The sequence below is a fragment of the Haemorhous mexicanus genome, chromosome 1, assembly GCF_027477595.1.
Source record: "Haemorhous mexicanus isolate bHaeMex1 chromosome 1, bHaeMex1.pri, whole genome shotgun sequence".
NCBI classification, from domain to species: Eukaryota; Metazoa; Chordata; class Aves; order Passeriformes; family Fringillidae; genus Haemorhous; species Haemorhous mexicanus.
Window position 1 is genome coordinate 131,680,477 of NC_082341.1, and position 15,427 is coordinate 131,695,903.

General features: G+C 36.9%; 2 protein-coding genes across 2 annotated transcripts in view; one reads left to right on the plus strand and one right to left on the minus strand.

Moving 5' to 3' along the window:
* Nucleotides 1-15,427, plus strand: part of CPNE3 (copine 3) — a 71,017-nt gene that overhangs the window by 38,104 nt on the left and 17,486 nt on the right. The gene's annotated exons all lie outside the window — the stretch shown is intronic.
* Nucleotides 1-15,427, minus strand: part of CNGB3 (cyclic nucleotide gated channel subunit beta 3) — a 60,278-nt gene that overhangs the window by 6,000 nt on the left and 38,851 nt on the right. Inside the window, exons 11-15 of the mRNA XM_059863251.1 lie at nucleotides 8,778-8,919; nucleotides 6,691-6,850; nucleotides 6,242-6,339; nucleotides 5,126-5,209; nucleotides 3,452-3,570 (exon numbers count right to left, since the gene is read on the minus strand). Of these exons, the coding sequence (XP_059719234.1) occupies nucleotides 3,452-3,570; nucleotides 5,126-5,209; nucleotides 6,242-6,339; nucleotides 6,691-6,850; nucleotides 8,778-8,919 (603 nt within the window). The remainder of the gene's footprint in view (nucleotides 1-3,451; nucleotides 3,571-5,125; nucleotides 5,210-6,241; nucleotides 6,340-6,690; nucleotides 6,851-8,777; nucleotides 8,920-15,427) is intronic.

The window sequence follows — 15,427 nt, forward strand, 5'->3', positions numbered from 1 at the left end:
TCATATAGATAATATATTTAATTTATAAAGGATAGTAGGAGACCTCTGCAACTGTGTGTGCAAGGCTAGTTTTACATGCCCACAGAGTGTTTTTCTGCAACTCAAGACAGCAATCAATACATGGACTGAAGCTGAAACTGCAGTTTATCATCTTCTTTTTAAACAATTCTCTATGATTCCTCAGACAGAATAAAACTCTTTGCACAACAGAAAAAGCTGCTAAAGAAAATTGCAAATACCTTTTGAGCTCTGATGAATCACTTCTCATCAAGTCATTGAACAATCATTTTTAGTCTTTCCTAACAGAAAGCTCATTTTATCAAGGTAGACGGAGGCTAAAGAGATCAGCTTTTTCATTATGGTGATGATGTGAGGTGAATTTTACAAGTAAGGCAGTCTTTGCTCAAACAGACTCATCTTTGACTGAGGACAGAGTTATGGTACTTCAGCATTCAATCTGATTTGGTTACCATGTGAAGAGTTACATGACCAAATTTTTTAAAACAGATACATTTGCCTTGCAGGGGTTCTTGGTAAGGCAATATCTATATTAACCAAAAAATTTGCTTTTTTACCTAACATTTTTTACTCCAGTTTTGAGCATCACATGCTCTAATAATAGTAGAAGTTGATAACCTTAGAATTCTTATGTAGAAATTAAATTTCAATCTATAAAGTTTTCAAAGTGATGACTCAGCTTACCTATTGTTTTTATAGCTGATCTCTGTGGAAAGCTGCTGTTAATAGAAACTGGGGAATGGCTTGTGTTATCAGCTGAACATACAGGGTTGTGGTGGCTCAACTGGGCACCTATGTGCATATGAGGAGAACTGGTAAGTCAGGAAAGGGAAATAGGTCTGGATCTTGCCTCTGATAAGGATGTCAAACTCCAAAGGGCAGAGCCCATCAAAAACAGCAGCTACTACTTTGAGGGAAATCCTGGACCAAAGTACTGGAAAATGTCATCTTTCACAAAATTAAATAGTGCCCGTAATTTGGATTTTTTATATAAAGTTTAAAATTACAAAACAACAGAAAGCTGATGCTGAGATCAAGCATTTAGAGATCTTCCTGTCAAAAATTTACATAAAATGGAGAAATGTTTTAGTTTTTCCAGAATTAACATTTTCTGATAGGAAATAGCTCTAGTGCAATACCAGTAAATGGGTGAATGAGGACACCTTGTTTCAGGCGTAACTTTCTCTGGGCTAGTGAAATGTTTTTATAACTGATTTTCTCTTGTTCTGAATTGTCTTTGCTGACGGGCTCTCATTAGGACAACAATCTGTTTGCTTCTGATTCTGAAATTATTATTTTACGAAACTGATATCTATACTGGAAAGTAACAATGAGGGTAAAATGTTAATTGGAACTCCTATTACTTAATCCCTTTCTGTAATAATTTTCAAGGATGAAATTGTCAAGGGACATGTTTGCTTGTTACTCTTACATTGGCTTTCTAGCATAATTCTGGGAATTTTTGGAAATAAACAGTTTTTATTTTCTTCAATTCCTTTACTCCTGGAGACTTTTAAGCATCATTGACATGCATTTTGAACAGAGTGAGATTAAATAGCAAGCATCTTATAAATCATGTACCTAAACCATTCAGAAGGAAGCTGACATATTTCTCCAAACAAATCTTGAATTGGAAATCAGAAGGAAATCAGCCTGATATAGGGTTATAACCATTATAAAGTGAGAGGAAAACTTGGATGTCCTAGAAAAAGTAGTACTTAATCTATTAAAGAATATTCTTTTCTATTTGCCTGCAGGATTCTCTTTTCAGAAGACCTTGAAAAAATTTATATAGAAAGGCACAATGCAAACTCATTATTTTCTAGCACCTTGCCACTAGGAAGAGCATATCTCTACTGATAAGCTTAGTGCATCGTGTCTGCCAGTTGCTGTGGTTTTTTCTCCTTGAGTTTATCCACTGCCTGATGTTTTATATGCAAATTACACGTGGCTGAATGGGTTTGCTGTTGCAGTAGGTCAGTGATGAATAAAACAAAACTAGAAGTGTAGTGTTATAGCATTGCTGAGGGTTTTGCTGGCCATATTGGCAATTATGTAAAGAGTAACAAGTACAGGGAAATTAATCTTTAAAGGTCGTTGTGTGGTTCTCACGTGGAAACAAGAGCTCACCTGTGTTAGATCAAAAGTGTAAAAGTCTCTTCCTTGTTTTGAAGCCAACAGTTATCATTTCTCAGTTTATAATACAAAGTTCTCACTTCAAATACCAGACTAATAAATAATTGAGAACCATGTGTGTGTTACATATGGGGGCTGCTTTAGATTTTCTTCTGTCTTTTCATTAGTCAGACCTTATTGATGAGTTCATCCTCAGTCTTTCTGCATAACTTAGAATACAGCCTTTTTATTGGAGGCTTTGCTCAGGTAATTATATTGTCACACAGAGAAATACCTTCCAAATAACCTTCTCCAAGTACTGATATAATTTCACTTTCCCACTTAATGCACAAGTTCTGTAACTGAGAAGTATCAGATGTTTTCCACTTGAGGTCTAAGCAAGTCTGTACTCACATCACTGGATAAACAGGAATGTTTCCCCTACTACAAAGGGAGACACAACTAGAGGACAAATGTAAACCTGGACCAGAGCTGATTATTGCTTTTCAAAAGGCAGATTAAAGCTACCAGCAAGAGCATTAACAATAACAGGAAGGCAGCTGGAAGAAACCAAGGATCCAGTTTATCACATGCAGCAGCACATTTATTTTATTACTTTTCCTTGGGCCAACCTCAGCAGAGGGATGCAGTGCCTAAAAACTAGCACTTGATTGGCTAACGGGGGAACTTAGCACATAACTGTTGATGGATTTTGCATAGAAAGTACATGCAGAATATAAAAACCATTTGTAGTCACCAGCAAAATAATTCTCATCCAGATAAATTCAGGCAAAATATCTGGTCTATCCACTTTTTTTCTTGTCTTGTATACTTTTAAATAAATACTTTTTCAAATTGGGTTGTCTGATTTTCAGCAATTTAATTAGCTCTTAAATGAACTATTTTTAATTGCTATTTTAAATTTTTGTATCTATTTTGTTAGAGATTTTCATCTTTGCCATCTGCCGTTTGAGAGCACCTAGACTTATCATACAGACAATGAAATGCATTTGGTCCTACTGTGTTGCAGACAGCATGACAAGGAGATGTGTTAATCTTTAACATGCTAAAGAAGAAATTTGTCTCTATATCCCTGTGTGCACTGATCAAAACACTGGTCTCAGATCTTACCCTATTAATCACTAATGCTTCACTTAGATTTTCCTTCATTTACATGCATCTCCTTGCTCAGTGTCTTCTTTGTTGATCCTACCCACTTTCTAGCCTCCCCACTGTCACACTTACCACAGAGAAGTTAAACAACCACTGATTATTTGACAAGTTCTAAAAAAAAGTATTAAAACTGTGATGGACCTACCTGATCTCCCCAAATACAGCTCCTGCTCTTAGTGTAACCAGGACTTTGGTACCATCAGGGCCTCCGAGGACTTGAACTTCACCTTGTTTGATGATGTACATCTCTCTGCCAATCTCTCCCTGGGCATACAAACACATAAAGAGCCCATGTTTTAGCAATGGTGTTTGTTATTAGAATCACATTACAGGTTCTTCTTTAAATATCTTTCTACTCTCTCCTGAGCAGAGGGTGTGCCACTATTATGAGGCAAAGTGGCAATTTATTTTTAAAAGTGAAAAAGCAGCAGCAACAGAGCCAGGACTGAAAATGAAGGGACTTGCACTTCTGATCTCTTCACTTGGTGCTCCAAGCTTGCATGCAGCCTCTCCTTGGTGAACAGGGTGAGACCAACATTCATCCAGGGGGAAGGTGGCTCCAACATTCCCTACTACATGTTGCAGCATTCATAAGATTGCCATGGTTGTTGATCACATAGTAGACATACAAGTGAGAGGCCTTTTAGCTCTGAATCAAGCTGTAGTTAGTTGATCAATTTCTCATGGCCTGTCTTTGTTAAGAAATGTTTCCATCAGACTGCAGTATCAAGACATTGAATCTGTTGCTGTCCTTTATTCCCTCTGTTGTGTCAGAATCCCAGCTGTAGTCTGAGATCCTTTCATGCTGTGCATTGTATAAGCAAACACACCAAACTACTCCTCCACTCTTCTTAGCCAATAGCAATTAGCAGTTCTGGGGTTGGTCTTTGAAGGGACACAAAGATCCTTTGGTGCATTCACAAATGTTTAACTTCTGCACAGTGCAGTCAGTGGAGCTAGCCCAGCATTCTGGAGGAGGATTGTGAGCTTAACTCTGGGAGGGAGCAGAACCTTAGTGAGCACGTTGGACCAGAACTGCTGAAGACAAGTTAAGGGCCTCTGATGGTCACTTGTGTAGGTGCTGGGACCTGTGGGTCACTTGCCAGAGCAGTAGTAGTATGGATTACTGTTCATCCCCCCAAGCTTTGATTGCATCTGACTTTGCCTATGTTTACATGCCTTCTGGAAAGAGACATGGGCTCCCTGGTCAGAAGCTGAGCTATTTACCTGTGAACTATCTGTCTAGCCAGATTTAAGCCAAAAAGCTGAGACAAGATAGACATCTTTGCTAAGAGACAGTGTGATAGCATTCAGCTGGAAACCTGGAGATGGCTCAGAGCTGTGAGCGAAGGCAGAGCAGATCCTGCTGGAAGGAGCCTACGGGATGAAGTGTGTGTTTTACATTCTTAAATAATTCTACTTAAGTGTGTCTGAGTACACAAATGAGGCACAGACAAAGTGTGATAGGCTGAGACCTGCAGGCTGGGTTTGAATGCATAGAAGTATAGAAACATTATGTTTGATCCATTTTAAATATTAAAATTTTATGAGGTATCATTAGATAAGCCATATTTACGTTAAATACTTTCCCATATTACTATAATTTCATGGTTGGTAATGTAAGTAATAAAATTCATATTGTCTTATTCTAGATTGAAATTTGAGAGCATATTTGTTGTTATTACACAGACTAGCTTAATTAATTTTATGCTTTCTAATTCAGTCAGGATTAAGTTTATTTCAAGGACATTGTTGACCGATACCTGAACTCTTTTTCTAAACCACATAATTCCTATTTGAATAAAACAAGAATTCTCACCTTTTTGCAGACAAAGTCACCGGGTAAATATACAATAGATTTCAGCCTTAGCAGCATGTCATATATCATCTGGGTATCACAGCCCTGTTAAAAAAGAGTTGGTCACTCTGCTAATTCAGTGTTAAAAGTGATTTTTAGTGCCTCCAAAGCCAACAATACAGGAATAACCCAGGGATTCCATAATTGGAATGCAAACTCAAAACACCATAAAGATCAGCTACTAGAGCTTAGAAAGGACTGAAAATTGTTATTTCTAATACTGATGAAGTTCTCTATAGGTTAAACATATTTTCATTTTTTTATAACGTGAGTTTCTGTACATCTAGATTTTCTGAGAAAGCTCAGTTAGTGTTATGTTCAGAGCTTTATGTGTCTTTTATGGGGATGTTATGGGATTATTTTTTAAACCAGTCCAGGGGAAAACAACAGATTCTGTCAAATGCTCATATGAATCTATGAATTCCATGTCTTCAGTAGATGTAGGAAAAAATGTAGAGCCATGTAATTCTTATATAGGTGTATCATGTGATTTCTTACAAATATCCTAACAAGAAAATTTTCTGTGTGTACTTCTAAAAATTCAGGGTCTCCTTGCTTTTGTCCCAGAAATCCAATTTTAAGTACACATTTAAAAATCAGCTCTGGAAAACTACCATGGTAAGTAAAGAGAAAGCTCCTTTGCACAAAAACTGAGATGCAGCATCCTCTACACCGGCGTTACATTGCCAGAACATAGAGCATGCGTGATCTCTCAGGCACACCTGGGTGGCCACAGCAAGGTGAACTGTGTCAAAAATTAGATTATTCTCTGAGTGTTGAGAGGAGTTATACTCCGAACTCACTCACAGTCTGACCATACCATCAGCTATAGGATGTGGTCATAACAGGACTTTGTTGTAATCTCATTTGTTTCTTTCAAGATCACTGCATCGACACAAAAGAAATCCAAATGCAGGCACTTCGGTTTGTTATGATGTCTCCATTCACTGAGATATTTCTTTGACTTATTTTGCCTTGCAAACTAACAAACATGTACTTAAGAGTTGCAAGATGTACAAAACAAGGTTTCTGTACAGAATACCACATATTTCTGCATTCTCCTGTAAAACTACTTGCTTTGAATAAGTCCACTTTGTTGACAATGGCAAAGTTCACATCAATTGCAACAGCTAAATGCATTTTGGTTGGCATCTGCTCCAGTAATTCTGATTCATCTGGAAAAAAAAAATTAAGGAATGAGAACAAAAATGAGCAAAAATAACTTTATGGAGTTATTCTAACACTTATGAGTTCAAGTGAGGAAGCAGCTAATATGCTTTTACTAAGATGCTTAATAAATCTTGTCTAAAATTATTCCAAAACATTATATTAATGAATGGAGTTTGTGGAGTAGTAAGAATCATATTGCTTTGTAGTTTCTTTCTTTTCCAAAGTAAGTTGAGCAGCCTTCTCTCACTTCCCCCATACAATTCAGAGAAGGAGAAATGTGAATTTCACCCTATATCTGTATCTGTACAACCACTCTCACTGAGACATGCTAAGTGACTGGAACTGGAAATCCTCACCCAGCATTCCTTGAGAGTCCCATGTGTACTCATACCACGTTCGAACACGATTCTGCACCAATTTTGGGATAGAATAGGTGTTCATGTAGGAGACAGTGTTGTCCACACAGGAACGAAAGTAGTTCTGCCCTGCTGTTGCTGCTCCAATTACGTCTCTCATCTGCAAACATCAATTGTTGTTACCACACATTTCAGAAAAAATAGTCTTGATTTTATCTTGTCAGTAACTTATGAAATAAAACACTTTTTTGCAAAAAATTATGCATTCAGCTGCATGTTTTGAATTGGTGCTTCATCCGCTTTTTCCAGAAACATTACAGAATTAGTCTGATTGTCTGATATGTAGCATGATTTTAGAGGAATTGTTTCCAGGTTTTAGCTTATTCTTATGTCTTGTATTTCTGGACATGGATGCAAATTGTAGATAATACTTTTCTTAAAAATCCATAGTAAAGCTACTCTGTATTTGGCATGCAATGCAAGTCCAGAAGCAAAGCAAACTGGGCTGAATTTCTGTAATAGCATCCTCTGACACCACTAGAGCTAAGATTGTGCTGCTGTTTGAATAGTTGAGATCAGTGCTAAGCTCTGAGAGCTGAAAGGTGACCTTAAAGCTTTTAGCGCAGGAACATCATTTAACATTTCAACTCAAATGGGATTCAGTTTTAAGAACGTGGATGAGTTAATTTTCATAGATGTTCCTCTTCAAAAGAATAAGATGCGATTTTAGTGGAATGGCTTCATGTGGCAGCTGCCAAGGATTAATGTGCCATAGGCTGAATTTTGCTCTTTATTACAGAAATGCAGTTGATTTCAATGGGAAGAACAATTTTTAGGCAAGTGTGCTAAAGCAGGAATAACTCAATAATTTTAAGGGTTCTTTGTAAACAGGAATTATAACAAACACACTGCAATGAAGCAGCTTGTGTGTTAAGGCTTAAAGTTTGAGACTGCAAATGACTACACAAAAAGTTACAAAAAGTCATCTGTAGAATCCTCCTGGGGAAATGAGGCTTTCATTGATAGTTACAACAATTCAGGGAAAAGTTATAAATATGCAAACTCTGAAGTTTAGTTCTATATACTTGAATTCATTAGTTTTCCAGAAGAAATATTTTATATATATGTTTATACTTAAATGTTTATATGTATGTTGATATTTATATGTTTTATTTTTGGTAATTCTGGTTTATTCTGGAGGAATTTTAAATCCTGTAAGGAAGAGTCTCTTCAGTGGCAGTGACCCCTTCTTACAGTTCTGAAGAACAAGATACATATGCAGTCTCTAGCTGCTTGATTGAACTTTTCAAATGCTATATTCAAAATAAGAATTAAATTTCAGTTTTAATTTGGTTTCTTTTTTTTTTAATAACTAATTTTATAACAGACATGGAGAAATCAAAAAGTCTGGAATGGTTTCTACAGAAATTCATAAGGAACAGTGTCACTCAGAATCCTCAGCATTTACTTTTCTGTAGGCAATGTGTTTTAAAACCCATGTTCTAAAGCCCAAGTTTAATAGTTACAAACTAGAAATATTTCAATTATGTTCATTTGGAAATATAACTGATTTGCTGTGCTATGGGCTTTTTTTTTTCCCTTCTGCCAAATGGGAACTAAGAGAAATAAAAACCAGTTAGTTTTCATATTGACAAATATATTGTAATTTGTGGAAGAGACCTGAATTCTATTTCGACAAAAATAATGGGATTTCCATTAACAGAATCCTATCAGTAGTAATTCTGAGCATGACTTATTCAACAATCACAATTTTTATTTCAGATTTAAAAGTATAGTTTGAATGTCAAGAATTTGTCTCCTTGGCTATGAGTAAGGAAAAAAAAGGAATCATACATAGTTTCATCTGTGTCCTGCAGAGGCTTGGCTTTTAATCAGCTGGTGTGCAAAAGAGCTACAAAACAGGGAACTGATTAAACATGTGTATCGATCAGAAAAATAAGTATGTTTGACGTTAAAATAGAGGATGGAAACGAAACTTTTTCTCAGAACTAAAGCCCATTAAATTGAATATATTATCACTACATGACAGTAATTTGAATCTAACTTGTTACTGATTTTTTATGTACCTGACCAATTAAGCTGGAGAAGACAAAGACACCCATGAAATAATTCAGCAGTTGAAAAATTATCTCAAACAGGGTTTGTGGTTCTGCAAGGCCACCGATGGTGATTAAGCTGCGAACTGCCCAGTAGTAACACCTCAGGTACCTGTGGGTACAAAGAGCATTTCTGTTAGACTGTAGCTACTGATGTGTTTGAAGTTAAGCCTTTGCCTACCTGAGCTGGGCCTTTCAGTGATGCTTTTCAGTCCAAAGGACTTTCAGCATTTTATAAAGGGTTGTGAATTTATAAATGATACAATTACATAGGTCAGGTTGAGTTGAATATCCTCACTCACAGAAGAATAAGAATGTATGGGACATGCAGCTAAAATTTACTGTTCTCTAGTAATTCTGGGTAGCATTAAAGAAGACTTGTGTGCAGAAGTGCCAAGATGGACATTACAGTGTTAGAATGCTACCAGTGAAGATGGTCAAAAGCAGTGTAAAAGTGTTGGAGACTTCCCAGAGTGTCTCTGTAGCAGCACAGTAGATGCTCAAACACCTGAAGGTCCCCTTCATGGCTTTAGTGTGATGACACCAGTGCAAAGCCCTATGGTGGGAATGACAAATGCAATATTGTTCTTCTTGTGTCCATTTTTACTCCTTTTGCTGCGCTGGTCTTCCTTCCACCCTGCCTCTGAGCACCCTTCAGTGGCTCTACCTCCTTGGTTATGTCAAAAAAATTACACATTTCCACAAGCTGTGTGTTAATGCAGCTTTTCCGAACCACTAATTCAGCACTGAAAGGTTGATTTCTCTGTTAATATCTCCCAGCTGCTGGTCTCCACAACTCCTTCTGTCACCTTAACAAAATCTTGCCTTTTTCACTACAGAGCCTTTTGCCTTCAAGTCGTGTATTTCTACTACAAATTTATGAAAGCAGCAAAGGACCTGGACAGAAGGCTTTAAAAAAGTGCCTTGCCATGTCTAAAATTCTGTTTTAAATCACTTTTCAGAACATGGTACACAAGGAATGCAGCATTGCTGTGGGGAATAACTAGTTCAAATTATTGTTGGGAGAATGCTATAATTTCCTTCTTTTCAGAGCAAACAAGTAATTGGTTTAGATATATTTTTAAAAGCCTGCTATTGATTAGAATTCGACTTCTCAAGTTTCTGTACAATTAGACTTCATCTTTGCTGATGATTAGGAATGGAACTTCATTTCCCTTAATTATAAACTGGGATTTTCTATTACTTCAGCTGTGACTACTGCTTCTGATGCAATGATGTTGAATGATGTGTGTTGAATTTTGTTGCATTTTAAATAATAATTAAAAAACCCAGACACCCCCCCACGCCCAGCACTAAGACACAGAAGAAATACTTTTGGAGATTGTTTTGAAATAGAAAGTCTCATGTGCATCTTCTCATGCCTGCTCTGAACCTGAGGACACCTGGTCTGCTTGCAGACATTAGGTGTACTTCAGACTTCTCTCTTTATAAGATATGAACTCCACTATAATACGAGGTTCATGTAATAGTACAGCTGCAAGGTCTGTTTTGTGCAAATATGAGAAAATTAACTCACAAAAACAACCAATTCCAATGAAGTTTGTTTTTTCCTAAATCACTTGAAAGTGTTTTCAAGTTTTTTTACCCAAAATACGAGGCTTTACCAAGCAATTATTATGTGCTTTTCATTACAAAGTCCCATTTTTTCTTGGTTGCAGATTAAGAAAATACAGTAAAAATAATCACTTTTACCACAGTTTTCTAGTTTTAGATGTTAACAGTCAGAACTGGCCATTTTAGTTCAGAGTCCTAAAATAAAAAATTCATTGCATATTTTCTATCTTAATATTTTTGCTTGTTAGGGATGCAAAATGAACTGCTGGATTATGCCACATTAATATTTTCACTTGAGATAAAAAAGAATCACATATGCATGTTTCTAGCAAAGTGGCAGCTTTTTCATAGACTTCTGTAGCATAAACAAATAATAAGAAAAAGACTGAGGTCCATTTTGGAAGAATTACAGATTTAAGCATAAAATGATGCTTCTAGCTTGGGCTGAGGGGAATTATGTAAAGCACATTAATATATTGATTTGCCATAACTGAGAATGCTGTGGTGCTTGAAACATGTATAATTGGGTAATATAAGTAAAGAAATTAGCAATATTTCTGTGGTACTTACTTTAGGAAAAAAAGTAATTAAGCAAATCACTCACCCTCAATGGCTCTGTGTGCCAAGTTTGCAAACTCCACCATGCCAGACAATATAATCTTTATTCTGGGAATGTCTACAAAGAATGAAAGCAGCTCCTCAGAACAATTTAGGGGTCACATTCTTCTTTGCAGTGTTGTATGTCCAAAATGTGAGGATTTTTTAATATCTTTTTTACCCTTTCTTGAGATTTGGTTAATATACTGTATTCTTCTGTGATTTTACTTCAAAAGAAACTTTCTATTGGCAAGGTACATGATATTCTCTATCTCTTTGGAACATGTTTTCTCCATTTATGCATTTTTGTTTTTATTTTAATCTGAAATGGAAGTTGCACAGCTGAAATACAGAGCAGCTTTTTTCTTCCCTAACAAGGGGGGAAATGAGATTGTAAATTTTGTTTGAGGAAAGCCAGAAAAAACAACTCCTATTTCAACAGTATTAGCAGCTGTGCTTCCTACCAGCATGTGTCTGGAAACTATCACTGTTCACTCTACGGCTTACCAGCCTGCTATAAAATTACTGTTGAAGTAAACAACAGTCATGAGACAAGAAAGAGATTTTTTCCTCTGCACATCATAGAGAGTATGTTTATCCTTCAGGCAATCAAAGTACTAGATTTTTACCTAAAAAAAATTCATAGGTATGAAAACATTCAGAAACACTGCAAATAAGATACCTTGTAGTATTATGCCAATAGAAATATCTGTGTTCAGAAAAGTCCATTTCAGGGTGCACGAAACTTCTTTCCTGGTTTTGGTTAGTGCAGGTAAATCACGTCTTTGTGCATATTTCTCTCAGCTTTCAAGGTGGCATTCACATATTCATTTCAGCCCAGGGAGGCATTGTTTCAGGCCTATCATGTTTGACCCCTCTCAGATTACAGCCAGGATGAGTTTAAGCAGAGGAAAGCAGCAGCCTTTATAAATGAATGACTTCCTTCTTGGTACTTCTTCTAGAGTGGTGTGTTCATCAGGTTCCTGTGGGTCTGATAAACTCAGACACAGCAGAGCAAACTGCAAAGCTTTTACTTTAAAAAGTATGGCTGTGGGTAGCAAGTCTGAAGGTCTGACATATGAGCTAGGCTGTGCATTCACAGCTTGCCTGGCGGCACAAAACCGTCTTTGCAAGCACTGAGATCGTGACACATCAGACCCATTGCAAGAGCAATGCACAGCTGAAAGCCACAGGACACGACATGTTTCAAGATTTGCCAGTCTCACTGAGAATTGGGCAATGCATACCAAAGGAGTGGATTTGTTCTAGACACTGACAGTGACCATTTTCTGGGACTTAGAGATATCCACTAAGTCTGTGCCCAGAACAGGAAGGCAGCACACTACAGAGAAACATGTTTGGGATGAAAATAGATGTCTCAGATTTGCCAGAGAATTTTGCAGACTTCTTGTGGATGACTTGCAAACAGCAGACGTACACCATGAGCAAAGTGAAATTATTTGTTTTCCCTAAACTTACTGCTGACCTGGAGGGTTTGCATGAGAATTTCAGATCCCTAGTTTTAGTTTCTCTGTGAACAGTGATGAAAGAGAGATACTCCCTTGGAAAAATTCAGAACAATGACATTACGTTGAATCCCTGAAAAAAGATTTGTGCATTTTCCTCAGGAATTAGGGAGATGGCTCTTTTATTTAGGTAGTTAAATTAGATTGTAAATAAATACATATAGTTGAAATTGTCCACTTAAGAGACCTTTTCAATATCTGCTACTGTCCTTGCATACACTCTACACTTTGGTGTAGCATTAGTGATTCTGTGCTTCTGCTTTAGGAGGGACTGAGGTCTTGCCTAACTCAAGCTGTGCTCTTTTAATGCTGGAAACAGCCTGTGTGGCTAATTTGGGTGTGTTGCACATAGGTAAAGTTGACTGCCTTTTATATCTCAAGTCAGAGGCCTTGACTGAGGGCTGCTATGCAAAAAGAGCTCAAATCTTGGACTGACACCAGCACTTTACAGCCTGGACAAGAACCAGAAGAGAGTAGGGCTTGAAGAAATTTGCAGAAGAGCTACTTTGATAATTTTGCTTGTGGTTTGAATGTTGTGTATGGCTGTTAGTTATGGATTTAGTTCACAAGCTAGTGTGCCTGTTCAGGAACATGTATGTAATCAAACTAATAACGGGAACTACTGTCTGTTAATTCTTTTTAGCCTGGAAAAGGAAAAAAAATCCTAGGAGTGTTGACATTTTTAAGAACTGGCTTTGGCCATAACTAGCAACATTTTATGGACAAAGCAGGAATTCCAGATAAAGCATTAGGGCCACTAAATCTGTGCCAGATAATTTTCTGTGAATCAATGAAATCCGAGACAGCTAGAATTTTGGTTTACTTGTCAAACTGCTTACTGTCATTTTTCAAAATTATCTAAGTAGTTATGTATCCCTAATATTCTTCCTGAATATGTTACCATTCTTTGTGAGACTACTGGCATATTTTGCTTCAAATATTGTCAATCCTGAATGCTCTGTGAAAGAAAAATTATAAGTTCACTGCTGTTCCATAATATATGCTGCAGTACTAGTCACTTCTGCTTACAAATTGTTCTTATATCTGCTTTCTTATAAATGAATATACCTAGAAGTATCTTGTCTGATAAGTTTAAATACACTTACATCTCCAATTATAACTAATGTTCACACAATGCCTCTGTGTGTGAAAAAATCCTCAAACATTTGATGATTAGATTTTATGTCACGCCTAGTTCTCTAAGGGAATCACTATTCCACATAGTCAGCATTTGCTGTTAGTGGAATACAAAGCTATACTTCATGAAATGCAGCTCATTGTAGAATACTCTTTGGGGTTCCATGTTCATGGCACTATATATTTCAGTGTGAGTTAGATACAGGCAAAAGAATAAAATCGTACACGCACCAAACAATTGTCAAGATGAAGTGGATTAATGTCTTAATGAGGTTTAGATGGATATATCATAGAAATATTGAATAGTTTGGGTTGGAAGGGATGTTAAAAATTTTTCAGATCCAACCCTCCTACCATGGGGAGGGACACCTTCCACTAGATTAGGTTGCTCAGAGCCCCATCCAGCCTGGCCTTGAACACCTTCATGGATTGGGAGTCCACAGCCTCTCTGGGCAATGTGCTCCAGTGCCTTACTCCCCTCATAGTAAGGAATTTCTTCCTAATATCTAATTTAAATGTGTCCTCTTTCAGTTTTAAGCCATTCCCCCTTGTTCTATCTCTGCATGCCCTTGCAAAAATTCCCTGTGCTGCCTTCTTGTAGGCTCCCCTTTAGGTCCTGGAAGGTGCTATAAGCTCTTCCCATGTCTTCTCTTCTCCAGGCTGAACAGTCTCAACTTCCCCAGCCTGTCTTCACAGGAGAGGTGCTCCAGCCCTGTGATTAACTTAGTGGCCTCATCTGGACTCATTCCAACAGATCAATGTTTTTCTTGTATTTGGCTATTTGGATATCCAAACATGAATTTTTTTTAAGAATCTCAGTTTAATGAAGAACTTGAATTATCATTTTATTATCACTTTTTATAAAAGAAATCTGCTCTAAATTCCATGTGATTGCAGTGTGACTTCATTTGAGAACTTTTTTTTGTCTCCTCACAGAAAAAGTAGCACAAAATATTAGAAAACCTGGCCACTGTGAATGCACAAGGCATTGTCTCTGGTAAAGCCAGTAAATAATTTTGACCAATTGTTTTTCTGAGAAAAGGGTGAAATATTTTTTCTGTGAAAAACAGACAAATTCTTTCTTGCCTGTTCTCTCGACTGTTCTAAAGAAGCATTAAAAACTAGAAGACTCTCTACTTTCAGAGTTTGCAGGTTTCTTATTCTTATGTACCTTACTTTTTGGGTATGTGGCAAGTGTTCCCAAGAATCACATTAACAAAAAAAGAGCTATAATGGAAATTGCTTCTGCATTTTTCTTGTCAGATTTCTGGAAACCTCAATCCTGCAAATAAACACCCATCCATAGCTTCTCTTACATAAATGGTTCCGCTAAGCTCCATGATCCTGCTTGCACATGTCTGACTTCAGTACTCAAGCTGCATTTTAATGGTGTGTGGAGACTTCAGATATGTCTTTTTTTTTTTTCAAGAGATAACCCTATATATAAAAAATTGGTGCTGGTTTACATAACGTGTGGTTTGCTCTTCAAAGAGGTGACTTGACACCAAACTTGTGAAGTCTGACAAAACTACAAACAAGAGGAGCACGTCCAAGCGAAAGGTGAAAAGTTGTTTAGAGGGCAATTTATGACAGCAGTAGGATACTATATGTGGTTTTGCAAGGAATGTAATCAAAGAACAAATGGAGCTTCTGTAGCTGTAACTATATTATAGCCTTTGAAAGAAATGAAATTTCATACAATTGAACCTACTAGATATATCTTTACAAAACTAGACATAGAAAATATTATGATTTTGCTTTTTTCTCTTACTTCCCCTCTATTAT